At 38.3% G+C, this 27,923-nt stretch overlaps 1 protein-coding gene across 1 annotated transcript; it reads left to right on the top strand.

Annotated features, from left to right (window-relative positions):
- The first annotated feature begins 20 nt into the window (after positions 1-20).
- On the top strand, positions 21-27,923 carry PPP2R3C (protein phosphatase 2 regulatory subunit B''gamma). The gene is made up of 13 exons (XM_052659500.1): positions 21-247; positions 6,420-6,547; positions 9,853-9,957; positions 10,886-10,998; positions 11,405-11,502; positions 12,340-12,410; positions 18,384-18,516; positions 19,721-19,776; positions 19,854-19,929; positions 21,210-21,346; positions 23,575-23,712; positions 25,799-25,858; positions 27,633-27,923. Exons 1-13 carry the CDS (start codon positions 190-192, stop codon positions 27,819-27,821), a joined length of 1,362 nt encoding a protein of 453 aa, XP_052515460.1. The 5' UTR covers positions 21-189; the 3' UTR covers positions 27,822-27,923.

Genomic DNA, 27,923 nt, shown 5'->3' with positions numbered 1-27,923 from the left:
TGGCCTGATCGTGGTATTCTCCGCAGTGGCCTCTGGGATCGATTTACCCCACTTCCGCCCGCGTCCAAGATGGCAGTTACGCGGCCTTCATGACTTTTTACGGGACTGGGCGGCGTTGACGCCGGAGCTGGCAGTGGGTGGAGCGGTTAGTAAACAGCAAATGCGGGAACTGGTGGGCCGGAATCAGCCATGGACTGGAAAGAAATTCTTCGCCGGCGGTTAGCGACACCCAGCACCAGTCCAAACAGTGAGTTTGGGAGGAGCCGCCCGCTGAGAGATCCTGGCCCCAGGGACCTGGGTGGGACGATGGATGGGGAGGAACAGCACCTTTGGTAAAACCTCTCCTGACAAAAGAGGCTGCCTGGGATGTGGTTGAGCGATCCAGAGGGGTTTGACCTACACTTCTTTGGGAAGGGATTTGCAGGAATGAAAAGCTACCTAGACAATCACTTGCTTGGTCCTGACCTCGACTTGTGAGGGATAATTCAAAGTCTCGGTGCCAACAACCCTTCGATCCTACCGTTGCTCTTACCGCCTTTTTATTGTCACACTTTTTACTTCCCTCCTTGCCCATTTTAGACTTCATAATCCGTTTTTCCTTGTCTCTTTCCCACTACTTCACACTTGTTTGTTAATCAGTCTGGTTAAATCTATCATTCCTATTCCACACCTCCATCCAGGGCAGCTGAATTGTCTCACTTTTAATTCATGTCCACTAGATGTTAAAGCTGAAACTCCAGTACTTTGGCCACCTCATGCGAAGAGTTGACTCATTGGAAAAGACTCTGATGCTGGGAGGGATTGAGGGTAGGAGAAGGGGACGACAGAGGATGAGATGGCTGGATGGCATCACTGACTCGATGGGCGTGAGTCTGAGTGAACTCCGGGAGTTGGGGATGGACAGGGAGGCGTGGCGTGCTGCGATTTATGGGGTCGCAAAGAGTCGGACACGACTGAGCGACTGAAATGAACTGAACTGAAGCTAAAGTAGATGTTGCAGTCATTCAGCTACACTTCTTTCATGTGTCCCTAGACATTGACTCTGCTACAGTCCAAGGCAGTTCCTTCTCTCACCTCCTAAACCTCCAATCCTCCAGTATTTCCTATCTACTCTTTATCTGCTCTCCCTCATCTGCTATTCCCACTGGCTCTTTCTGCTGCAGCTCACTGGCCGCCTCCCCCTTCCCTGCATACACCAGGCATACTCCCATTTTCGTGCCTTGGCACTGGCTGTTTCTTTTGTCTGGAATGCTCTTTTGTTTGGATATCTGTATACCTTCTTCAATTTTTGTTGTTGTTGTTCAATTTTATCTCAGTGAGAGTCAGTATCCCTGACTCTGGAAAGACGCATGTGTGTATGCACTCATCCACTCACACATATACTTGTATATCCCTAGAATAGGTGAATGGTAGAATGAGAGTGCAGAGAAGGCAATGGCAACCCACTCCAGTACTCTTGCCTGGAAAATCCCATGGATGGAGGAGCCTGGCAGGCTGTGGTCCATGGGGTCGCTAAGAGTCAGGCATGACTGAGCGACTTCACTTTCACTTTTCGCTTTCATGCATTGGAGAAGGAAATGGCAACCCACTCCAGTGTTCTTGCCTGGAGAATCCCAGGGACGGTGGAGCCTGGTGGGCTGCCGTCTGTGGGGTCGCACAGAGTCGGACACGACTGAAGCAACTTAGCAGCAGTAGCAGAATAAGAGTGACTCTTGGGATTTGGGCTCAGTTGATCGTAGTACCACTTACTGAATTGGAAATAAGGAATTAGAAAAAGAGTAGTAAGGTGAAGGAAAGTAGTGAGGTAAGGAAATCAACCCTGAATGTTCATTGGAAGGACTAATGCTGAAGCTGAAGCTCCAATACTTTGCCCACCTCATGCAAGGAGTAGACTCATTGGAAAAGACTCAGATGCTGGGAAAGATTGAAAGCAGGAGAAGGGGGTGACAGAGGATGAGATGGTTGGATGACATCACCAATTCAATGGACATGAGTTTGAGCAAACTCTGGGAGATAATGAAGGACAGGGGAGCCTGGCATGCTGCAGTTCGTGGGGTCACAAAGAGTCAGACACAGATGAAGCGACTGAGGACCCAGGCATGCCCAGTATACTCAGTTGTTGGTGAAATGAGCGGGATTCTCATCTGTTGAGGGTGAACAGAGCAGGTTTGAGAAATGCAGTGAAAGTTTGGAACAGTCAGTCACCAAGAGGAATAAGCAAGAGGACCTCAAGGGCAAATAAAATATGTTTTGGTGGTTTTGAGAGGCTGAGTTACTAACTACCATGAAATAAATTTGTGGGACCAAATGTTTACATAGTTTGGCAGTTTTCTCCAACACAGTTATTAAAAAAAAGGCAAATCCAGATATAGGAGAAATGCTGGCAGAAGAGTTTCAGGAAAAGAACTACAGGCATATTGAGAAGGAAGTGAGACCAGGAAGAGGGAAAACTTTTGAGAAAATAAATCATAGAATCAAAGATCTCAGTGAGGTTGAAGTGCAGCGAGGTTTTGGTAACCATAAGTTTGTTTCCTATGTCTGTGTCTTTCTGTTTTGTAAATAAGTTTATTTGTATCTATTTTTAAAATATTCCACATATAAGAGAGATAGTATGATGTCTGGCAGGCCTTAGGAAGTATCACTACGAGCAAAGCTAGTGGAAGCGATGGAATTCCAATTGAGCTATTTCAAATTCTAAAAGATGATGGCTGTGAAAGTGCTGCACTCAATATGTCAACAAGTTTGGAAAACTCAGCAGTGGCCACAGGACTGGAAAAGGTAGTTTTCATTCCAATCCCAAAGAAAGGTAATGCCAAAGAATGCTCAAACTACTGCACAATTGCACTCATCTCACACACTAGTAAAATAATGCTCAAAATTCTCCAAGCCAGACTTCAGCAATAGATGAACTGTGAACTTCCAGATGTTCAAGCTGGTTTTAGAAAAGGCAGAGGAACCAGAGATCAAATTGCCAACATCTGCTGGATCATCGAAAAAGCAAGAGAGTTCCAGAAAAACATCTACTTCTGCTTTATTGACTATGCCAAAGCCTTTGACTGTGTGGATCCCAATCAACTGTGGAAAATTCTGAGATGGGAATACCAGACCACGTGACCTGCCTCTTGAGAAACCTGTATACAGATCATGAAGCAACAGTTAGAACAGGACATGGAACAACAGACTGGTTCCAAATAAGAAAAGGAGTACGTCAAGGCTGTATATTGTCACCTGCTTATTTAACTTATATGCAGAGTATATCATGAGAAACGTTGGGCTGGAGGAAGCACAAGCTGGAATCAAGATTGCCAGGAAAAATGTCAATAACCTCAGATATGCAGGTGACACAACCCTTATGGCAGAAAGTGGAGAGGAACTAAAGATTCTCTTGATGAAAGTGAAAGAAGAGAGTGAAAAAGTTGGCTTAAAACTCAACATTCAGAACACTAAGATCATGGCATCTGGTCCGATCACTTCATGGCAAATAGATGGGAAAACAGTGGAAGCAGTGGCTGACTTTATTTTCCTGGGCTCCAAAATCACTGCAGATGGTGATTGCAGCCATGAAATTAAAAGATGCTTGCTCCTTGGAAGGAAAGTTATGACCTACCTAGACAGCATATTAAAAAGCAGAGACATTACTTTGCCAACAAAGGTCTGTCTAGTCAAGGCTGTGGTTTTCCCAGTGGTCATGTATGGATGTGAGAGTTGGACTATAAAGAAAGCTGAGTGCAGAAGAATTGATGCTTTTGAACTGTGGTGTTGGAGAAGACTCTTGAGAGTCCCTTGGACTGCAAGGAGATCCAACCAGTCCACCCTAAAGGAGATCAGTCCTGGGTGTTCATTGGAGGGACTGATGTTGAAGCTGAAACTCCAATACTTTGGCCACCTGATGCGGAGAGCTGACTCATTTGAAGAGACTCTGATGCTGGGAAACATTGAGGGCAAGAGGAGAAGGGGACGACAGAGGATGAGATGGTTGGATGGCATCACCAACACAATGGACATGGGTTTGGGTGGACTCTGGGAGTTGGTGATGGAGAGGGAGGCCTGGCATACTGCAGTTCATGGGGTCACAAAGAATCGGACACGAGTGAGCAACTGAACTGAACTGATGATATTTATTTTTCTCTGACTTATGATAGTCTCTAAGTCTATCCTTATTGTTGTAGATGTCATTATTTCATCCTTATGACTAAGTAATATTCCATTGTATGTATGTATGTGTATATGTATATACACACACACGCACACCACATATTTAGCTTTTCATATGTCGATGGACATCTGGGTTGCTTCCATGTCTTGCCTATTGTAAATAGGGCTGCAGTGAACTATAGAGTGCATGTATCTTTTCAAATTATAGTTACCTTAAGATATATATACAGGAGTGGGCAGTGGCCACAGGACTGGAAAAGGTCAGTTTTCATTCCAATTCCAAAGAAAGGCAATGCAAAAGAATGCTCAAACTACCGCACAATTGCACTCATCTCACATGCTAGTAAAGTAATGCTCAAAATTCTCCAAGCCAGGCTTCAGCAATACGTGAACCGTGAACTTCCTGATGTTCAAGCTGGTATTAGAAAAGGCAGAGGAACCAGAGATCAAATTGCCAACATCCGCTGGATCATGGAAAAGGCAAGAGAGTTCCAGAAAAACATCTATTTCTGCTTTATTGACTATGCCAAAGCCTTTGACTGTGTGGATAACAATAAACTGTGGAAAATTCTGAGAGATGGGAATACCAGACCACCTGACCTGCCTCTTGAGAAATCTGTGTGCAGGTCAGGAAGCAACAGTTAGAACTGGACATGGAACAACAGACTGGTTCCAAATAGGAAAAGGAGTACGTCAAAGCTGTATATTGTCACCCTGCTTATTTAACTTCTATGCAGAGTACATCATGAGAAACGCTGGACTAGAAGAAACACAAGCTGGAATCAAGATTGCCGGGAGAAATATCAATAACCTCAGATATGCAGATGACACCACCCTTTTGGCAGAGAGTGAAGAGGAGCGAAAAAGCCTCTTGATGAAAGTGAAAGATGAGAGTGAAAAAGTTGGCTTAAAGCTCAACATTCAGAAAATGAAGATCATGGTCTCCGGTCCCATCACTTCATGGGAAATAGATGGGGAATCAGTAGAAACAGTGTCAGACTTTATTTTTTTGGGCTCCAAAATCACTGCAGGTGGTGACTGCAGCCATGAAATTAAAAGACACTTACTCCTTGGAAGAAAAGTTATGACCAACCTAGATAGTATATTCAAAAGCAGAGACATTACTTTGCCGACTAAGGTCCGTCTAGTCAAGGCTATGGTTTTTCCTGTGGTCATGTATGGATGTGAGAGTTGGACTGTGAAGAAGGCTGAGCGCCGAAGAATTGATGCTTTTGAACTGTGGTGTTGGAGAAGACTCTTGAGAGTCCCTTGGACTGCAAGGAGATCCACCCAGTCCATTCTGAAGGAGATCAGCCCTGGGATTTCTTTGGAAGGAATGATGCTGGAGCTGAAACTCCAGTACTTTGGCCACCTCATGGGAAGAGTTGACTCCTTGGAAAAGACTCAGATGCTGGGAGGGATTGGGGGCGGGAGGAGAAGGGGACGACCCAGGATGAAATGGCTGGATGGCATCACAGACTCAATGGACGTGAGTCTGAGTGAACTCCGGGAGTTGATGATAGACAGGGAGGCCTGGCGTGCTGTGATTCATGGGGTCGCAGAGAGTCGGACACGACTGAGCGACTGAACTGAACTGAACTGGGATTGCTAGATCATATGGTAACTCTATTTTTAGTTTTGTAACGAACCTTAATACTGTTCTCCATAGTGGCTATCAGTTTAAATTCCCATCACCAGTACTGGAGGGTTCCCTTCTCTCAACACCCTCTCCAGCTTTTATTATTTGTGGCCTTTTTGATGATGGCCATTCGAACTGATGTGAAGTGAGATCTCATTGTAATTTTGACTTGCACTTTTCTAATAAGTAGCAGTGTTGAGCATCTTTTCGTGTGCCTGTTGGCCATCTGTATGTCTTCTTTGGAGAAATGTCTATTTAGATCTTCTGCCCAATTTTTGATTGGATATTTTGTTTGATACTGAGTTGTATGTGCTCAGTGAGTACTTTTGATTAAATGAATTAGAACATGTCAGGTCTATAAGAGAGGCAGTGACTTGAGGAAGAGCAAGTACAGTGATAAGAAGAAGTAGGAGCATCTGAGAACTTGTTGAAGATGTAGAAGAGGCTATTTCAGTGGAAGATAGTGATTCTTGGTATTTTAAGAAAGTTAATAGATGCTTAGTATCTAAACACAATTGTGAAGGCCTTTTTTGTGCCATAATTAGAGCATAGTATATAGATGTCTTGAAAAAAATGTTGTCTGATTTTAAAAGTTCTTTCCCTCCTTAATCTGTTTTGTTACCAGAAAAAAAAAGTGAACAAGAGTTAAAAGATGAAGAAATGGATTTATTTACCAAGTATTACTCAGAATGGAAAGGAGGTAGAAAAAACACAAACGAATTCTATAAGACCATTCCTCGGTTTTATTACAGGGTAAGTGATATCTAAGCAAATGTCTTGCAGAGTTTATAAATTAAGTATAATTTTTTAATGGGATAAAAATCTTTTATTTTATAAACAGATAAATTGATTATATTTTAAATTTTGTATATTGTTTTATTATAGTTGACCTTATTAATTTTGACCTGGTTAAATCTTAGTTTTTCATAAAAATTGGTATAAGAACACAAAGTTGTTGCTTGCCACTTTTTTTAAGTTCTTTCTTCCTAATTTTTATTATGGATATTAGTTGTGGTATTCTATTGGGTTCTGTTGTCAGGCTTTCTATAAGACTTAGATTTACTTGGTTGGTCATAATTTTTAACTTTGTCTTTTACTCATATGGTGTAAAATGTTTTGCTCAAGGCTAAACTGAAAAATAGATTGAGAATGGAAAACTTTAAGAGCTATACTTAATTATATGTTTCTTTGTGCCAAAATGGTAAAAGAAGGCTTTGAAGAGCCTTATAGATAAAACAGTAAGACTTTCAGAAAGCTATTTACAGCTAAAGTCGAAGGCTACTGAAAACAATAAGACCTATTTAGTATTGTGGAAAGTGTAGCTACCATCATAAAGTTAACTTTGGAATTTTAGCTGAATGTCTCTTAAACTTATTGCCTTCTAAACTCAATTAATTATAACATTATTTGCAAAGAAAGTAAATATTATGTTTTACTTCCATTAAGGTAAGTGAGGTATTGATATAAGTGGATTATCCAGATAATTTTAACTTATTTCTTCAAGTACAAACTTTTTTCATTTGAATCATTTTACTGCAAACTTTTTTGTAATACTGTGTCTCCCAGCCTTTGAAAAATTATGAGACTAATCCATGTTTGTTGTGGAAAAGCAGCTAATGCCAGAGACATAAACAAAGATTTTTATATGTGTGTGTTTAACAAAAAAGAGGTCACAGCATACATACTTTTCTTTTTGCTTTTTTGCATTTCATACTTTCTTAATCAAAGGCAGTTAGACAACTGAGAATTTTTTGTAGTCTGAGGGAGTGGGAAGGGAATTGACATTTATTGAGTGTCCACCTACTTCAGAACATTTTATGTTCATTATCTCATGTAATCAGAATTGTGAAATTGTTATCTTACTGACCCAGAAGGAGCCCTCAGATGCTGACATCACTCCATTCCCAGGACTCCACTTTCCTGTATTTCCAATACCAGCTGTCCCCTTGTGGTTCCTGAGGGAATCCCCTTTTCCCCTATTTCTGTCTCTTCTCTGACCTCTTCTAGATCCCAAATGGTTGCTGGTTTGCAGATGTGGACTTGTGGGATGTTCTTTCCCTGGTTTCTTCTTCTCCTTCCACTCCACTGCTTCAGAGAAACTACCTGTCACCTTTGGTCACCACTTCTCTCCTTGGCTGGTTAGCTGGTTGACTAGCCACTGGCACACAGTTCCTATCTCAACCCCAGCCTCACCTCCTGATGCTTATTCCTTCTCCATCCTCTTTGATGGGAAAGGATGGCATCTTAGTTCTTAGAAATAAAGTAAAATCATAGCCCCGAATTTGGATTATGGATTACACAGCTACATTTGATGGGGCAAAGATACATAAAAGAAAGAAGAAATTCTCAAAGCAAATTATTTGAAGTTGTTGGGATGAGTCATTTTAAAGCCCAGCTTAGGGAAATCACCACAATAAGCAGAACCTCTGCCTTGGAGGCCAATTAGTTAGACTTTGGCTTGACCATCTGTGAGAAGTAAGGTGATCCAATCTCACCAGGCATACTTGGCTAAAAGTCACTCTTCAGCTAGTCCTGATTTAATTCTGTATCAGGCTAAGGTTACACTGGGAATGGTTCTATGAATATAAAGTGAAACTTGGGCTACATTGAGAAAATAGAAAAAGTGGTGGGTCATAAAGAAAAGTAAGCATGACACATTCTGATACATTTAGTTTGGGGATGGTTATCTTCCGTTGATTATCTGTCACAGTACTTTACTCCTAGCAGTCACTAGGAAGTAGCATTGAAGTCTGCTTAAGGGAGAGATAACCTAACTACCCAGTAATGGAAATGAGATGGAGAGAGAAAATACACTGAATCCCTGATGTCAGAAGACCCAGATGCATGTTTTATTATTCTAGTTGCACAACTTTGGGCAAGTCATTAACATTAGGACATGAGGATATAGGGGAACAAGGAACCAAAGAAAACAACTCATAAAAAATTAAAATAGACTGGAACTCCGAAGATTTAAATCTTGGGTCTGGGACTGATTAATTGCATATGAATTCTTGATAGTCATCCAGCCCTTGATTTCCTTACCTCTAAACTGAGTGTGATGAAATCCATCACACAGGGCTAGTAGGATTAAATTAGAATGTGTGTGATATTTGATATATTGTGGACACATACTAAATGTGTTTATATTTAAGTAAACTCTGGATCACAAAAAAGAAACTTGGGCTAGATGGTTAGCTTTTTCCAGGCAGAACTGGCCTTGCTGATCACTGAATTCTCTGTGGATCTCTTTTTGTTAACTTTTTAGATAAATGATGACTTGAAGTTAAGCAAAATTGAGATACAAAAAGTACTTTTGAGACAGTTGCATATATAGTTTTTTAGACCAGATCAGTTCAGTTCAGTCACTCAATTGTGTCTGACTTTTTGCGACCCCATGGACTGCAAGCACGCCAGGCTTCCCTGTCCATCACCAACTCCTGGAGCTTACTCAAACTCACGTCCGTCAAGTCAGTGACGCCATCCAACCATCTCATCCTCTGTTGTCCCCTTCTCTTCCTGCCTTCAATCTTTCCCAGCATCAGGGTCTTTTCCAGTGAGTCATTTCTTCACATCAGGTGGCCAAAGTATTGGAGCTTCAGCTTCAGCATCAGTCCTTCCAATGAATATTCGGGACTGATTTCCTTTAGGGTTGACTGGTTTGATCTCCTTTCAGTCCAAGGGACTCTCAAGAGTCTTCTCCAACACCACAGTTCAAAAGCATCAGTTCTTAGGCGCTCAGCTTTCTTTGTAGTCCAACTCTCACATCCATACCTGACTGCTGAAAAAACCATAGGTTTGGCTAGACAGACCTTTGTTGGCAAAGTAATGTTTCTACTTTTTAATATGCTGTCTAGGTTGGTCATAGCTTTTCTTTCAAGGAGCAAGCATCTTTTAATTTCATGGCTGCAGTCACTGTCTGCAGTGATTTTGGAGCCCCCCAAAATAAAATCTGTCACTATTTCCATTGTTCCCCCATCAATTTGCCATGAAGTGATACATTTTGCATAATCCAATGGTCTAGAATTTAAGTGTAGAAATTAACTGCAGTGCATTTTTAGCTGCCAGCTGAAGATGAAGTGTTACTACAGAAATTAAGAGAAGAATCCAGAGCTGTCTTTCTGCAAAGGAAAAGCAGGGAACTATTGGATAATGAAGAATTACAGGTAAGAATGGAATAATTCTTGGCCGTTTCCTATTTGTACTACATGTGTCATGTGGGATCCCAGGGCGCCTAAATGGAGACAGTAGTGCCAAGTGGCTGAAAGCACAGGCTCTGAAGTGATGATTCCCACCAGAATCAACTGCAAAGCTTATGTGTCCCAAGGAGAGTTTTGTCTTGTTTTTTAAAGTCCATAGGTAATTTTAATGTGAGGCCAAAGTTGAGAACCACTATTGTAGGGAGTCATATTCAGAACAATATCATCTTCTTTATCCTTTGATTACTAATAACATAATAAAAATAGCTAGCATTTATTGAGTGCTTACTAAGTTCTAAAATTTTCATATACAGTTCCTCTTTTATCCATATAGCTGTATGATGTAGAGACTGTTATCCCTACTTTACAAATGAGATTTGAAACACAAGAAGCTGAAGTCCACCATCCAAGATTAAAGACAGGGCTGGGATTTTAACCCTTGCAGTTTGACCCTACAGTGAAAGTGAAAGTCGCTCAGTCATGTCCGTCTCTTTGTGACCCCATGGACTATACAGTCCATGTAATTCTCCAGGCCAGAATACTGGTGTGGGTAGCCTTTCCCTTGTCCAGGGGATCTTTCCAACCCAGGGATCAGACCCAGGTGGAATCCACACTGCAGGTGGATTCTTTACCAGCTGAGCCACAAGGGAAGCCCAAGAATACTGGAGTGGGTAGCCGATCCCTTCTCCAGTGGATCTTCCTGACCCAGGAATTGAACTGGGGTCTCCTGCATTGCAGGTGGATTCTTTGCCAACTGAGCTATCAGGGAAGCCCCAGTGATAGACAGTAGTCTATCATTTTAATGGAAATAACACATTTTAAAACTATTTTTAAAATTTTTTGTTCTGTTGATAATAACATCTTAAATATCTTAAAATTTTGCAATTCTCCTAAGAACTTATGGTTTTTGCTGGACAAGCACCAGACACCACCCATGATTGGAGAAGAAGCAATGATTAATTATGAAAATTTTTTAAAGGTTGGTGAAAAAGCTGGACCGAAGTGCAAGTAAGAATAATATAATTAATGTAAGAGTATGTTACATTAAGCATTTTAAATGCATCAAATAAATGTTAATGAAAATTTAAGTCAATGATATGATCATTTAAGTCAACTTTTCATTAAACTAATCAAGTTTAATAAAATTATTTATAGTCAAGACTATTACATTGGTATAAAGTTGTTAAAAGAAATAATATAGTTTATTTACAACACTGTAGTCCCTCATTCTTAAGGCAATAGAATTTAAAGATGTATGACTTAGTATTTTAAGTTTTGATAGTTCTCACTTTGATTTTTTTCCCTCTACTTTGATTTTTAGTTGTTTGAATTTATGCTATTTTCTGCTGAATCATATAGAAGTCATTTTTTTATTATATTGGCAGATGATTTAACATTTATTTTCTTTTCTTAGGCAATTTTTCACAGCAAAAGTCTTTGCTAAACTCCTTCATACAGATTCTTATGGAAGAATTTCCATCATGCAGTTCTTTAATTATGTCATGAGAAAAGGTGACTCCATTTTCATTTTGCTTCAGCTCCTATCTGAGAATCAAGAATTTGGGTCTTTGCTTTTATAATAGCCCTTCCATGTCAAACATCTCTTTTATTACATTTGAATAGCAGAATTTCTTGTCTTTTGACCAAGATTTGTTTTCCTATTATTATGATTCTCTCCTGGAACTTACTAGAGCTGAAATTTGCTACCATATATTTGGGTTCACTATTATAAAAAAGTTTATTAAAAAAAAAAAAACTCTTCTGAAGATGCTAGCTAACTAGATATATCAAAAGCTGAACCAAGAATTTTAATGGATTGTTATTTGAAATATTTTAATTCACTGGTCATTTCATTTCACAAATATATTACAGGTTGAGTTGCCTGAGAGGATAGTTTCAAACTCAAAACTGTAGCTGCATACTCAAGGAGCTTTTATTAAACAACATGGAGTTGTTATGATTCCTATAAGTTCCATAATGACTTGTCAAATTCTGTGTGTACCATCTTTAACTGATATTTGGTTGCAGTAATTAACCTCAGTAGAATAAAATCTGCTTCATTGAAGGCATAACTTATACTCCTTTTTGGTGGAACACCAGGATTCTCAAGGGCATCAACTTTATTGTCACTTTAGGCATGGTAGAATTGTTGATATCTGTAGTTAATTCTATGGTATATTTATTTCAAACAGTTTTTGGATTAATGAATAGTATATGTGAGAAAATATATGTTTATGGAGTTATTAAATTAGCTTGTCCTTCTAATCTCTCTTTATCTCCTTTTATGCATATATATACCAAAGGCTAGATCTTAATAATTATATTTCATTTTCTCCCGTTTACTGTCAGTTTGGCTTCATCAAACAAGAATAGGGCTCAGTTTATATGATGTTGCTGGACAAGGGTATCTTCGGGAATCTGTAAGTATTAACCTACTTTCATAATTACTCTAGATACCAAAATGCTAAATAATAGTTATCACTGGATGTTGAGATTACAGATAATGTAAGGGCAAGGAGTTTTTCCTTTTTTAAGAAATATAAGAAAAATAATGTGACTATATTCCTACCTGTAGGTTTGGGTCATAAGGTCAGTTACCAAGAGGATATTTATTACCCATTAGGTGGTTGTGAAGAGTTGGACATGACTGAGCAATTGAGCATGCACAGACACACACACTTACACACATATACTAATGTAATTAAGCCGGGTTATCAGCAAAGAATTATATTACAGCCTCATGATACAAATCATTATTTTTCTTGTAAGTGTAACTATTTTAATTATATGGACATGTTTCTTTTCAGCTCAGAATTTTTTCCCAAATATATATAAAACAGGAATGGAGTTATGCATAAATATGAACCAAGATAATTAATCACTTAGGTATATGTTCAAATATAAGATTTAAAGAAATGCAGATTCCCTGTTATAGTTTGTTTCCTGTTATAATTTGTTGCACTCTGTTTTATCCAGATTTATATAGATAGAATCTGTTAGCTCATACTGAACATTTACACTTAACCTTTCTAGGGCCACAGTACTGTTCTTGTCCTTTAAGGTTCAGATCGACTTGACAATAAAAGGTTCTTGGTTCTATCCATCTCTCTATAGCAAAGAAGATATATTAACTCTTTGTTGATACTTATTCAGGTCAGATATTGGAATACTTTTTTTTTTTTTTTTTTTGTGTAGCAGAGTTTTCTTTTTTTTTTTTTTTTTTAATTTTAAAATCTTTAATTCTTACATGTGTTCCCAAACATGAACCCCCCTCCCACCTCCCTCCCCATAACATCTCTGTGGGTCATCCCCATGCACCAGCCCCAAGCATGCTGTATCCTGCGTCAGACATAGACTAGCGATTCAATTCTTACATGATAGTATACATGATAGAATGCCATTCTCCCATATCATCCCACCCTCTCCCTCTCCCTCTGAGTCCAAAAGTCCGTTATAGACAGCTGCGTCTTTTTCCTGTCTTGCATACAGGGTCGTCATTGCCATCTTTCTAAATTCCATATATATGTGTTAGTATACTGTATTGGTGTTTTTCTTTCTGGCTTACTTCACTCTGTATAATCGACAGCTTTCTTATCCATTCATCTGCTGATGGACATCTAGGTTGTTTCCATGTCCTGGCTATTATAATCAGTGCTGCGATGAACATTGGGGTACATGTGTCTCTTTCAATTCTGGTTTAGATATTGGAATACTTTTATAGCTCTGAGGATTCTTGTCAGCCATTAGTTGGTTTACAAAACAAACATCTCTTTTTGCCTCTTGCCATGAATGGAAACAAAAATTTTAAAAGGGATGGGGAGAAGGGAGGAAAAAGCAACAGTGTATCTCTATAGTTGTGTTTAAAAGGGAATAATCTTCCCTTCTGTCAATGAAAGGAAACACTTCTCTCAAAGGAAAAAAACCTCTCTCCTAACCTTGGTGCTTTGCCTTTTGAAACCAGACTTTGTGTCTCCCTTATTTAAAAGATAGTGATTTCCAGCGCCGACATCTGTAATTTGAGTAGTATAGGCAAACTTTCATTCAACTATTAAATCTTAAATAAGCAATTACCAAACACTTAATTTATGCTAGGTACATCGCCAAGCCTTACCCTTATGTATAATAAGGTGCTTTTTTCCTAACAGAGTGAGGAGCCAGACACTAAATTATCTGCAATATGATTTCAAAGAGTGACAAGTTCTAGGGAAAAAATAGGGTCATAGGAAAGAGTATGACTGGGGTTGCGAAACTATTTTAGATAAGATGAAAGGTGCCTCTTTGAACTAGTGACTGAGTTTTAGCCGTGAAGGATGAGAAAGAACCAGCCTTTTGAAAATGTAATACAAAGGGAATAGCAAGTTCAGTGTCCCCAAGGCACAGTTAAACCTGATCTGTTTTAGAAGCAGAAGGAAGCCAGTGTGTCTAGAGCATATGAGCAAGGGTTAGAGTGACAAGGGGCTTCCCTGGTAGTTCAGCTGGTAAAGAATCCACCTGCAAAGCAGGAGACCCCAGTTCGATTCCTGGGTCAGAAGATCCCCTGGAGAAGGGATAGGCTACCCACTCCAGTATTCTTGGGCTTCCCTGGTGGCTCAGACAGTGAAGAATCTGCCTGCAAAATGGGAGACCTGGGTTCGATCCCTGGGTTAGGAAGGTCCCCTGAAGGAGGGCATGGCAACACACTTCAGTATTCTTGCCTGGAGAATCCCCCTGGACAGAAGAGTCTGGTGGGCTACAGTCCACGGGGTCACAGAGTTGGACATGACTGAGCGACTAAGCACAGCACAGCACCAGAGTTGACAGAAGGGGAAGTTGGAGAAGTAGGCAGGGCCACTTGTATTAGGGCATGGTAGGGAGTGTGGGTTTTATTTTGAGACTAATAGGAAGCCAAGAGAACTTTTAAGCTGACTCTGTCAGATATGGTTTACATTGTATTTGTTTATTTATTGGCCACAAAGCATGTAAATCTCAGTTCCTCAACCAGGGATTGAACCCAGGCCACAGCAGTAAAAGTCCAGACTCCTAACTACTAGACCATCAGTGAACTCCCTGGTTTACATTTTTAATTTGGGGGGTTTTTTTTGGCCATGCTGCTCGACCTGTGGAATCTTAGTCTCCTTACCAAGGATCAAACCCATGGCCCCTGCAGTGGAAGTGCAGAGTCTTAACCACTAGACCACCAGGGTACTCCCTGGTTTACATTTCAAAAGATCACTGGATGTGTGGAGAATGAATTGTAAGGAGCCTGGAGTCAATGAACAATTAGGAAACTACTGTAGTTGTCCAGGTGAGAGATGATAGTGGCCCAAATCAGTATGATGTCTGTGAAGAACCCAGTAATAGATCAATTTAGTGTTTATTTTGGACACACACACCCCAACAACAGCAAAAATTTGCTGCTGGATTAGATGTTGGAGGTAAAGCGTAGGGGCCTTGGTAGGAACCAAGTTTAAATTTTTTACTTTGAATAAATAGTGGAAGAGGGGGAAATAGGTGAGGACTAGGGTTGGGGATGATAAGAGTCCAGTTTTGGGCTCACCATGTATGAGATGCCATTGGTTATACAACTTAGATTATAAAGTATCTCAGAGGAAGTAGAAACATTATATATCAGGAGGGATAAAGCAAAAGTAACAAAATTGTAAAATATAAGAAACCATGAGAGATATTTAAATATATAATCTTGGAATAGGGAAAGCTTTTCTGAATATGACAAAGCTGAAAAGTCTAAAAAACAAGTTCAGCTAATTTTTTAAAAAATCTGTAAAGCAAAGACCATCATAAACAAAGTAAAAACAAGAAGCTGGGACTTCCCTGGCAGTCCCATGGTTAAGACCTTGCCTTCCAGTGCATGGGGTGCAGGTTTGATCTGTGGTGGTTGGGGAAGTGGTCTGGGAGCTAAGATCCTACATGCCTAGCAGTCAAGAAGACAACATACAGCAGAAACAATATTGTAACAAATTCAATAAAGACTTTTAAAAACAGAAAAGAAAACAGTAAGCCAAGAAAAATATCTGCAACTTATTCACAGACAAATGACCAATTACTCTAGTGGATAAAAAGCTCCTGGAAATCAAGAATAAAATGGCTGTTAACCCAGTAAAAACTGGGCAAAGGATATAAATAGTTTGCAGAAAGTAAATACAAATGCTTCTTAATCACAGGGAAAAAATGTTAACCTCACTTTATATGAGAGAAATGCCAAATAGATCTACACTAAAATATCATTTTTTACCTATCAGATTGTCAAAGATCAAAAAGTTTGATAATGACTTTAATGAAGGAATGTAAAATAGACCATGAGTTCCCAAACTTTTCCAGTTCACTGAGGTACCCTTATTGTCTCAGTAATTTTTTCCATAGAAAAATGGCCAAAAGAAATACCTAACAACTCCATTTATTAACCAGTTGTTTTTGTTGTTTAGTCACTACGTTGTGTGTGACTGTGTTGCGACCCCTACTATACCCCACCAGACTTTTCTGTCCATGGGATTTCCCAGGCAAGAATACTGGAGTGGCTTGCCATTTCCTTCTCCAGGAGATCTTCCTGACCCAGGGACTGAATCTGTGTCTCCTGCATTGGCAGGCGGATTCTTTACCTCCAGTGCTGTGTGCTCAGTCATGTCCGACTCTTTGTGAGCCCATGGACCATAGCCCACCAGGCTCCCCTGTCCAGGGAATTCTCCAGGCAAGAATACTGAGGTGGATTGCCATTTCCTTCTCCAAGAGCCACCAAGGAAGCCCAGTAACCATTAGTTTTAGCTGGCACTGTACAGTTACTCGGCCCTGGGTCGGACACGGTCATCCTTGATTCCTTTGCCACACTAATTTTCACGATACTTGCTTTATCACAGCAACCGCCAAAACCTAGCTTTGCAAGGATGAAATGGAGTCAAGGGAAAGTAGCTCAGACATGTCCAATTCTTTGCGACCCCATGGACTATAGCCCGCCAGACTCCTCGCCCTATGAGATGTAGCAGGCAAGAATACTGGAGCGGATTGTCATTCCCTTCTCCAGGGAATCTTCCCGACCCAGGGATTAAACCCAGGTCTCACACACTGCGGGCAGATTCTTTACCGTCTGAGCAAGAATAGATGTTATCAAAAGGACTAAATTTCAATCTAATGTGATTGAAATGTGAATGACCTTGAATTCATAGCTCTAGCCCATGGTGATATGTTGTGCAGTATCCAATAGATGTCGCTGTGTTTCCTAGAGTTTAGTGTATCACTTCTGGGGCATAATTTGGAAGCTGTTGATAAAGCCTTCACAATGCTGGTGGTAGTGTGAAATCAATATGTCCTTCCTGGGGAAGTGTGAAGTTTGCTGATGTCTATCAAAATTATAAATGTGCACATGCTTTTGACCCAGCACTTCAACTTACAGAAGTTATGTCCTATATTCTCCCATAGTATCTATGAGTGAAAAATTACCTTGGCCCCTATAGTATGTTATTTTTTTCTTTTTTGGCCATGCTGAGTGGCATGTGGAATCTTAGTTCTCTGACTAGGGAATCCAACCTGTATGCCTTGCAGTGGAAGCATGGAGCCCTAACCATTGGTCTGCCAGTGTATTGCCTATAGGATTTTAGTGTCGCAAAATATTATAAACAGTGTAGATGTCCATTAGTAGAAGACTGGTTCAATAGATTATGGTACATTCATACAGTGAAATAATAGACAGCTGTATTTTAAAGAGTAGAAGTTCTTCAAGAGCCAAAATGGAATGACTGCAAAGTATATTGAAAGTGAAAAAGAAAGTGAAAGTGAAGTCGCTCAGTCGTGTCTGACTTTGCGACCCTGTGGACTGTAGCCTACATGGGATTCTCCAGGCAAGAATACTGGAGTGGGTTGCCATTTCCTTCTCCAGGGGGTCTTCCTGACCCAGGGATCGAACCCAGGCCTCCCGCATTGCAGGCAGATGCTTTAACCTCTGAGCCACCTGGGAAGCCCACAAAGTATATTGCTAAGTGATAAAGGAAGATAGAGAAGAATTTTCATGGTATGCTGCTACATCCTGGTGAAAAAGGAAAAGAAATATACATGTATATGTATTAGCTTAGATGTGCATCGGTTATCTTTGGACATATATCAAAAACTGATAATGTAGGTTACCTCTGCGGAAAAGAAATAGGTGAGAAGAAAACTTTTCAATGAATACTTTTTTGTTTCTTTTGTCTTTGGAACTATGTAGAATGTGTTACCTATTCAAAAATATATTAAGATGTAAATAAATGGGATATATAAAATAACTTCAGCACTAATACAGTTATAAATTTATTTCATTATTATATTTTCAATGCTGAATAATTTTCGGACTGAAATTGTATTTTAGTGTCTAATGAAAAATCAAGATCAGGCATTTAACACTATAAAATTGTATTTTGTTCTTTCAGGATTTAGAAAACTACATATTGGAACTTATCCCTACTTTGCCACAGTTAGATGGGCTGGAAAAATCTTTTTACTCCTTTTATGTTTGTACAGCAGTTAGGAAGTTCTTCTTCTTTTTAGACCCTCTAAGAACAGGTAAAAGAAAATCTTGTCTCACTTAGACATTTTCTAAATCTCAGTAACTAGAGATAAGTCTTTAAAATGTAATTAATTTTCCTAACATGTCATTCCCACTGATATATAAATATTTTGATATATAGATCTTTTGATTTACTTGCACCAACCACCATCAGCTATGTGACAGTGGGCATGTCACGTAACCATTTACAATTTGTCTTTAAAATGAAGTATCAACTAGGTGACCTATGGTTCTTTCCAGTTTAAAGAAGCCAGGTATTGATATATTTGCTAGCCCTAATGGGTAATATACTGGAGAGTTATTCTTTTTGATGAAAAATATGAATTGGGAGATAGGAGGACCATTTAGCCATAATGTATTTTTCTCATTCTCAAGTTAACCATCCTATATGAAGATCAGATTTGTAAATTTTGCCTCGTGTTTTAACAGCACACTCTATCAACTGTTCTAACCTGCTAGACTGGGACAGAGAAAGGAACAGAAGGCCCAAACCAAAGTCCTTGGTTCTTTTAGGTCCTTGAAAGTGGCAGCTGTGTGAATCCATCACAGTATGGGGTAGCTGTCAGTCTTTTTTAAATGCCTTTGTTAAAGACATACACATCTTTTCCCTTTGAAATTTACAAAATAATAATAGCCAACAGTTTTGACTGTTTATTATGTACCGAGTATTGTGCTAAGCAGTTTACATAGATTCTTTCATTTCCTTCTCAAACTCCATAAAGAAGGTATTATTATCCACATTTTATGTGTAAAGCAGCTGAGACTTAGATAGATTGCATGTCTAGAAATGGTATTTAAATCCCAGCTCTCTACTCTTAACCGTGCTTTATATTGTTTTCTATTCCAGAACCTCCAAAGGAAAATGGAGACAGTCTCTTTATTTGACTACTAACAGTATCATATCCATAACCACAAAAAAAAATTAACTTTTTTTGGAATCTTGTATCAATGTAATTTTGGAATTTATCAACTGGATATATATTTGGTGGTATATAGGTAGACATATCTATATGAGATTTTATTAACTATTCCCTGCAGATTTCCCCTTTTAATATCAATATATAGTAAGGACTTTGGAACATGAGAGCTAGGAAGCTTTAAAATACCAATTGTGTGATTGCTCTTCTAAAACAACCTTTTTTGTAAAATTGAGTTGCTCTTGTTTTTAAAATTAAGTAATTGTGTTTCTCTTCTTTAAAGGGAAGATAAAAATTCAAGATATTTTAGCATGCAGCTTCCTAGATGATTTATTGGAGGTAAGTATGTTTTTAAATTACTTAATTCTATCACTTGATAGTTGCTATCTTCTAATTATGTCTCTATGTTCATCTAGTTAAGGGATGAGGAACTATCCAAGGAGAGTCAAGAAACAAATTGGTTTTCTGCTCCTTCTGCCCTAAGGGTGTATGGTATGTTCTTATCATAATGCTAAAATTTGAATTATCTGTTCCTCAGTAAATGTTTCGTTAACTTCTATTCAAAGGACAGTTTTAAACATAGCCTGATTACCTTAGGGCGTCCCTGGTGGCTCAGGCAGTAAAGAATCCACCTGCAATGCATGAGACCTGGGTTCGAATCCTGGGTTGGGAAGATCCCCTGGAGGAGAGCATGGCAACCCACTCCAGTACTCTTGCCTGGAAAATCCCATGGACAGAGGAGCCTGGTAGGCTGTGGTCCATGGGGTCGTGAAGAGTCGGACACAACTGAGCAACTTCACTTTCACTTTTCACTTTCATGCATTGGAGAAGGAAATGGCAACCCACTCCAGTGTTCTTGCCTGGAGAATCCCAGGGACGAGGGAGCCTGGTGGGCTGCCATCTATGGGGTCGCACAGAGTCGGACACAACTGAAGTGACTTAGCAGCCGTAGTAGCAGCAGCACTTTAATATAAATAAGGAATGTGGTTTGACTATTGTTGACTCAGGAACATTAATATGAACATCACCTATGATCTTGCACTGTGATAAAATGCTGCTCTCAGGGTCCACAGAAGGATGTCTTTGGACCTAGTTTGCTTTTTTCTTGAATTTCATTAATCTGTTACACTGTTCTATTGAGTGATCTTCTGGCTTGTTTTGGCAACCTTGACCTCTGCTTTCAAATGCCAGCATTCCAGTGCTTTATGTTGGTTGACCCACTGCTGCTGCTGCTGCTAAGTCGGTTCAGTCGTGTCCGACTCTGTGCGACCCCACAGACAGGAGCCCATCAGGCTCCCCCGTCCCTGGAATTCTCCAGGCAAGAACACTGGAGTGGGTTGCCATTTCCTTCTCCAATGCATGAAAGTGAAAAGTGAAAGTGAATTCGTTCAGTCGTGTCCGAGTCTTCACGACCCCATGGACTGCAGCCCACCAGGCTCCTCTGCCCATGGGATTTTCCAGGCAAGAGTACTGGAATGGGTTGCCATTGCCTTCTCCGAGTTGACCCCCTACCTCCATCTAATTTAGAATCCTAGGAAAGTTCTAAAAGGTTGCAAACTGAAAACAAATAATGTAAGTGACACAGCATAAAGGCATCGTGAATTTTCTTTGACTGGTTTCTGGCTTAACATTGTTCTGATAGAGATTAAAGGAATAGTAGGTGACTACCTTGACTGTTACAAAATTAGTTTAAAGATCAAAATATTAACCAATAAAAATAACTTTTTGTTTGTTTTGGTCATAAGTGTCTTTTTATTGTCTTTCTTCCCAAGGCCAGTATTTGAATCTTGATAAGGATCACAATGGCATGCTCAGTAAAGAAGAGCTCTCCCGCTATGGAACAGCAACCATGACCAATGTCTTCTTAGACCGTGTTTTCCAGGAGTGTCTCACTTATGATGGAGAAATGGTAGTAGTTTAAACCTCTTGAGTTTTGAAAATTTAGACTCCCACAATTTCCAAAGCCCTTTTTTTAAAATAGAAATATAGTTGACTTACAATGTTACATTAGTTTCATGTATACACCATAGTGATTCAATATTTTTATAGATTACATACCAAAGTTATAGCAAAATATGACTATATTCCCTGTGTGAAGATTTCATTCTTTTTATGGCTGAGTAGTATTCCATTGTATATATACCATGTCATCTTTATCCACTTATCTGTCGATGGATACTTAGGTTGCTTCCATATCCTGGCTTATGTAAGTATTTCTGCTGTGAACACTGGGGTGCATACCTTTCCAAATTACTGTTTCCATTTTCTTCACATAAACATCCAAGAATAGAATTGTTGGATCATATAGTTCTATCTTTAATTTTTTGAGGAACCTCCATACTGTTTTCCATTGTGCTGGACCAGTTTGCATTCCCACCAACAGCGCATGAGGGTTCCCTTTTCTCCACATCCTTGAACACTTTAGTTATCTTTTATTTGGTTTTTTGTCTTTGCATGCGGGGTCTTAGTGGGATTGAACCCATGCCCTCTGCAGTGGAAGTGCCAAGTCTGAACCACTGGACTGCCAGGGAAGTTGTTAGTACTTTTTGATGGTAGCCATTCTGAACAGTGTGAGGTGATCTCATTGTAATTTTGATTTGTGTTTCCCTAATGACTGGTGATATTGAGCATCTTTTCATGTGCCTGTTGGCCATCTGATATCTTCTTCAGAAAAATGCATGTTTAGGTCCTCTGTCCATATTTAATCACAAAAGCCTTTTTCTTGATGTGTCAGTGTATAACAGTATCTTAAGAAGTATGAACTGATCAAATTGTTTGAGATTCGGAGCCTTTGATCTTAAGGTAAATTTGCTTAAAAACATTACTTCCCTTATGCACTCAGGACAAATAGAAATTTTTACTGTTTTGTTCATTTCATTGTTGGTACAACTACTGTAGAGGAATGTTGTAGGCTAGTAAAAAAAATAAAAATCTGAAAAACATGTAAATACTATTGACTATTTTCATATAGATGGTTCACTCACTGAGTTACCAGGTCAGATATAGTACCATATATGCCATGATTTAAATCTAAGAATCAGGTTGTATTATTCTAAGTGACTACCTTAGTAGCTAAAGATTCGCTAACATGCGCCTGTCCTTTTATCACAATTCAAAATATATACTTGAGAAGAAAATTCTAAATAGCATTTTTAAGTCTCCATTCTTGCTATTAAAAATATGTGTTAAGGATCTGATAGCTTTTTCAAACCAATGATGCTTAAGAAATAGTCCTACTGTCAGCAGAGAATCAGGGTTTTAGGTTTTATCATTTAGCTTCAATAACAGTTTTCTAAATGAATCCATTGTTAACCAACTGCCAAAGAAAAAGAGGGAAAAGGCACAGAAACTGCTTCATGATTCCCACAGCTGCCTAAACAGTGAGCAGCTTGGCATATACTAATGACGTGATGAATAAAGAAAATCAGAAGCTACCATTAGGCGTGGAGTTTAGACCATGATAAGGCTGCACCTCTAGCTCTTATACATAGAGTTTATCAGAAAAGAATTCTTAATCTTAGCCTAAAAAAATCCTTTCCAAGATTATAAACATTTTTTTCCCAAGTGAAAATCTCTGAAGTACTTTACTTCTTTTAACCATGCAAAAAAAGTAATGTGTGACTACGCCTTTCTCATAGAAAAAGCTTTCTGTTCTCTTCATGTCTTTTTAGGCTTCATTTGTATTCGTTTGCTCCCTTTTGGATGAGAACAGTGTCAGATCACTGTAGAATATCTGGCACTCTGAAGATGACTTATTGGAAATCATCTGAATTAAAATTTCAAAGCAGTATTTCATACGACCACACTGAACTGAAAATGTAAATTTAGTGGCCATATACAATAGCTGTCACTCTCCTGTCCATTTCAAAAGCCTGATAAATGAAAATTATGATTTAACACAGCAAATCTCATAAGAAAATGAGCTGTGCCCCCAAAAACTGTCTGTACAGGTTAACTGCAGTGTATAGAATTCCTAGAAACCAACACTAAGTATAGTTAAGTATGAATTTTGCATTTCATATTAAAAAATTGCCATCTTTGATTATAAAATAGCCTCCAATCATCAGACATTCATTTGAAAAGTTAATTACAAATTACAAATAAGGATTCTAATGATCATCATTTTCTTTTCTTTAGGACTATAAGACCTACCTGGATTTTGTTCTTGCATTAGAAAACCGCAAAGAACCTGCAGCTCTGCAGTATATTTTTAAGTTACTTGACATTGAGAACAAAGGGTATCTGAATGTCTTTTCCCTTAATTATTTCTTTAGGGTAAGTCTCATTTGTGTAAGTGTACCTTTGTTATACAGTTTGGTTTAAATTACCTTCTAAGGGACAATTTTATCTAACTTGGGGTGTTTAAATTTAGCAAAAGGATTTATATAACAGATTTCAGAAGGAAATCAAGTCTAGTTTTAGTTTTTTTCTATTTTTGAAAATATAAATGGGCTAAATCAGTGCTGATTTGATTAGTTGTAAGGTACTTTAGAAGTGTGTAAATACATGTCAGGCTTATTAACCAGTGGAGATAAAAACATGCCTGAGAAAGTCTGTGCTTTTGGTGATCAAAAACTAGTATGTAAAATTCTATAGAAATATGACACATTCAGAAAAGGGAACTCCTTTCCACAGAAGTTTTGCCAGCCTGGTAGTTGTAGATTCTTTTAGTTGCTATGCTATAACAAATATAAATTTAAATGTTGGCTAGAATTCATATTTCAGTGTGAAACAGATTTGCTGAAATACTTATTCTGTGCCATAGGTAGTCTCAGAGAATAGCATGATGAGCTCTGAAGTGGAATTTGATTGTATCTGATAAGCATTCAGCTGTAGCAGGTGTAAATGTAGGAATGTCCATCCTTTTAAGATAAATCATTCCTCAGTTTGAATGGTGGCTTTTCTACTTGATGGAATGGTTTTGTACAGTCCTATTCCACTCCACTGCCACATAGCTAGTTTTCAGAAGACCATCTGGTTTTTATATGGAAGATCAATGGTAAGAAGACATTTTTTTTTTTACATTTTTTTAAAACGGTAAAAATGGACATTTTCACATTTTTGTTGTAAACCATTTTCCCCTGGAAGGTTTTTTTTTTCCATTTAAAAATTTTGTGATATTCCTAAAATAACTTTGTCTGATTTCTAAGTTTCAGAGTATATAGTTAATAATTTCATGTTAAATTCCCTTAAAGGGAATACAAGAAATTATGATTTTCTAGGTAGTCATGACTACATCTTATTATAAGGATAAATTACATCCAGCATGAGGATGCATTTTTTAAAAACTGAATGCCACATGGACTTATATCCATGACTAATCTGAGAATCTGTACCACCTATCATAGGTATGCCCCTGCTTTAAGCAGACCTATTAAATGAAAATTCAGTTTTAGGAAAACACAGTAAATATATCTTTCAAACTACTCAGTCCCTTTTCACAACTATTTCTTTATAGTATCTTCTACTCTTATGATATTTTATTTATTAAATACACTGAAAATATTTTATACATTTGTTTTAGACTTGGTTGTATGGGCCAAGGTAAAGTTACTGGTACCGAGCCTGGCTGTGTGTAAAGCCTTTGTGCATCAGTATCCCAGCGATGAAGCTAGGCCCGCATATGCACTCTAGATCACTTCATCCACGTCTGCTGCCCCAGTAGATGAGAGTGTACTCAGATTCCCGTATGCTGCAGAGATGCCCTGTGCACACTGGGATCAGTGGCACTACAGAGTGGCACTCAAAACAGACTTCACTGATTATTTCCCAAGAATTTTAAGCTTTCACATTTTCCAGTGAATGACTCCCACCTAAAATATTTGTTAGTCCAACTGGATCACCGCAGTTTCTTCAGACTTTTTTTTTGTTAAAGTTCATAAAATAATTTGAGGGAGGTTTTTCTGTCAAGAATATGAAGTATAGGGTGGGAGGGGAGGTGGTAGACTGGGTGCCTTAAAGAATGGTGAAGGTGTGAACAGCGTTCCTGGAAAATGGGAGGAGCAGATCATAACACAAATGCAAGGCCACGTTGTAAGGCCTGTCTGGGGTTGGAGACCATTCTTACATAATAGTAATCTTACATAATAGTAATCTGTACTCTTGTATACTTTCCTTATGAAGTTCTCCATGTGTAGGTCTAGAAAAGTTGATGACTACACCAATCCAGTGTTTAGGTTTTGCTCAACAGATTTAAAGCAAGGTCAAGGAATTTGAGAAAATTGGCAAGGATGGTTAAAACAATGAGACTTATGGTCTGATAGGATAGGAAACAGAACTAGAAAGGGGGCCATGGGAACAGGACAGGGAATGTTGTGTATTTTATATTTTTTGTTTAAGGATTTATTTCTATTAAATACAGGCCATACAAGAACTAATGAAAATCCATGGACAGGATCCTGTTTCATTTCAAGATGTCAAGGTTACTTTTTTCTTTAATTTATGTAATTTTAATTTACAGCAGATAATCGTTTGTATTAAATGAAGTTTTTACCTGAAAGCAACTTATGGTATACTGAACCAAGTATTTGCAGTTATTTGTTCTGAATTAATACTGAAGTCATTAGCAACTGAGACAATGATGGGACTAATGATTTACACAGTTGAACATTTTAATGTTGTCAGTCTTGTGTTCTCACTGGAAGCATTCGTTCAGATTGAAAATTAAAAGAATCAGTATAGCCTGTATCTTTTGGCAGTCTGTTCCACCATAAACTGAACTGGGGCAAACTTTAGGTTCAGGCACGTTTTTAGTCCACTCCTTCAGAGGGCTTGCTTGCTTTGGTATTATTTAAGGAGACATCAATCTTACTGTATGAAAACCACTACTATTTGAAACACATGTCACTACTTAACATTTTAGTAATCAGACCTTCATCAGCTGTAAAACACATAGGGGCATCCAGTACTGGTTCAGGTGAAGTAATGTAATAAAATAACCCATCCCATTTTAACCAAATATAATAAAAGGCTATGTCGGTTTAATATAAATGAGACAAATCTGAAACTATGCAACTGGCAATTTAAAAACAAGTCATTTTATACGGCCACCAATGTGGAAAGGGAAATTTCACATACACACCAGATTAAAAAGTCATACATTTACCTGAATTGTTCTAATCTTTAAAAATGTAATTTAAATACTACTAAATACATTGAGTGATTTTAATATAAACAGATTAGAAAACATATACTGATACCCCATAAGTAATCTTATAGTGCACTTAATAATATAGAAAAGGTTCTTCCATCTGTTCTAGTTGTTTTTATCACCATTTAGTGTCATTGTGGAAGACTAATTCTTTAATATTCCCCCTATCCATTCCAGGTCCAGAGTAAGACATTGACATTATTATTGGAAATGAAGTTTTGTCCATGTCTTGGCTCTAAAGCATTTAAGTTTTTACTTTGAGCCAAGTCTGCATTAAATCAAGGCCCTGCTTTACCCCTAATTAGAAGAAAATAGAGATATAAGTAATTACCACATATACAAAGAACACTACATTAGATAGTTTTGCCACTAATTAGCTATGTAGCTTTAACTGAGCTTCACTTTCTTTATAAGAAACATACAGGCATACCTTTAAAAAAATTGTTTTTAATAAATTGAAGGTCTGTGGCAACCCTAGTCAAGCAAGTCTATTGGTACCATTTTTCCAACAACATTATCTCTATTTCACATTTTGGTAATTCTCACAGCATTCATTGTTATTATTATTAGCTATATGTTGATCTCTGATGTTTGACATTACTATTGCAAAAAGATTACAACTTGTTGAAGGCTCAAACGATAGTTTGCATTTTAAGCAATATTCTTTAATTAAGGTATGTACATTTTATTACATATAATGCTGTTGTACACTTAAGAGACTACAGTGTAAAGATAAACCTTTGTAATGCACTAGGAAACAAAAAAATTCACATGAGTTGCTTTATTGAAATATTCACTTTATTGCGGTGGTCTGGAACTGAAATCAAAATATCCTCAAGGGTATGCCTCTACCTAAGGAATCTTCCACTAAAATTCTGTGTATATAGAAAACAGATGGATTGCCTATTAAATGAAAAAGGAAAAACTAGAACAAAAAAATTTTATATAAGCTCAAGTGCTAGCCCTAAATTTTAGATCACTGTGTGATAGAAATTAAATGAATCAGATAGCAAATTTCATTGTATTTTTTCTTCCTGTCTTGCAGGATGAAATCTTTGACATGGTAAAACCAAAGGATCCTTTGAAAATCTCTCTCCAGGATTTAATCAACAGTAATCAAGGAGACACAGTCACCACTATTCTAATTGATCTGAATGGCTTTTGGACTTATGAGAATAGAGAAGCGCTTGTTGCAAATGATAATGAAAACTCTACAGACCTTGATGATACATGATCTCTCAAAGACTAGACTGTATTCATTAAAGTAATCTTGAATGCTGCATGTAAATCTTTTGACACAGAATCCTTAGAAACGGTCTAAATAAAATACTTCATA

This window comes from Budorcas taxicolor, chromosome 21 (assembly GCF_023091745.1).
Source record: "Budorcas taxicolor isolate Tak-1 chromosome 21, Takin1.1, whole genome shotgun sequence".
NCBI classification, from domain to species: Eukaryota; Metazoa; Chordata; class Mammalia; order Artiodactyla; family Bovidae; genus Budorcas; species Budorcas taxicolor.
This window is presented reverse-complemented; position numbering and strand designations above follow the sequence as displayed.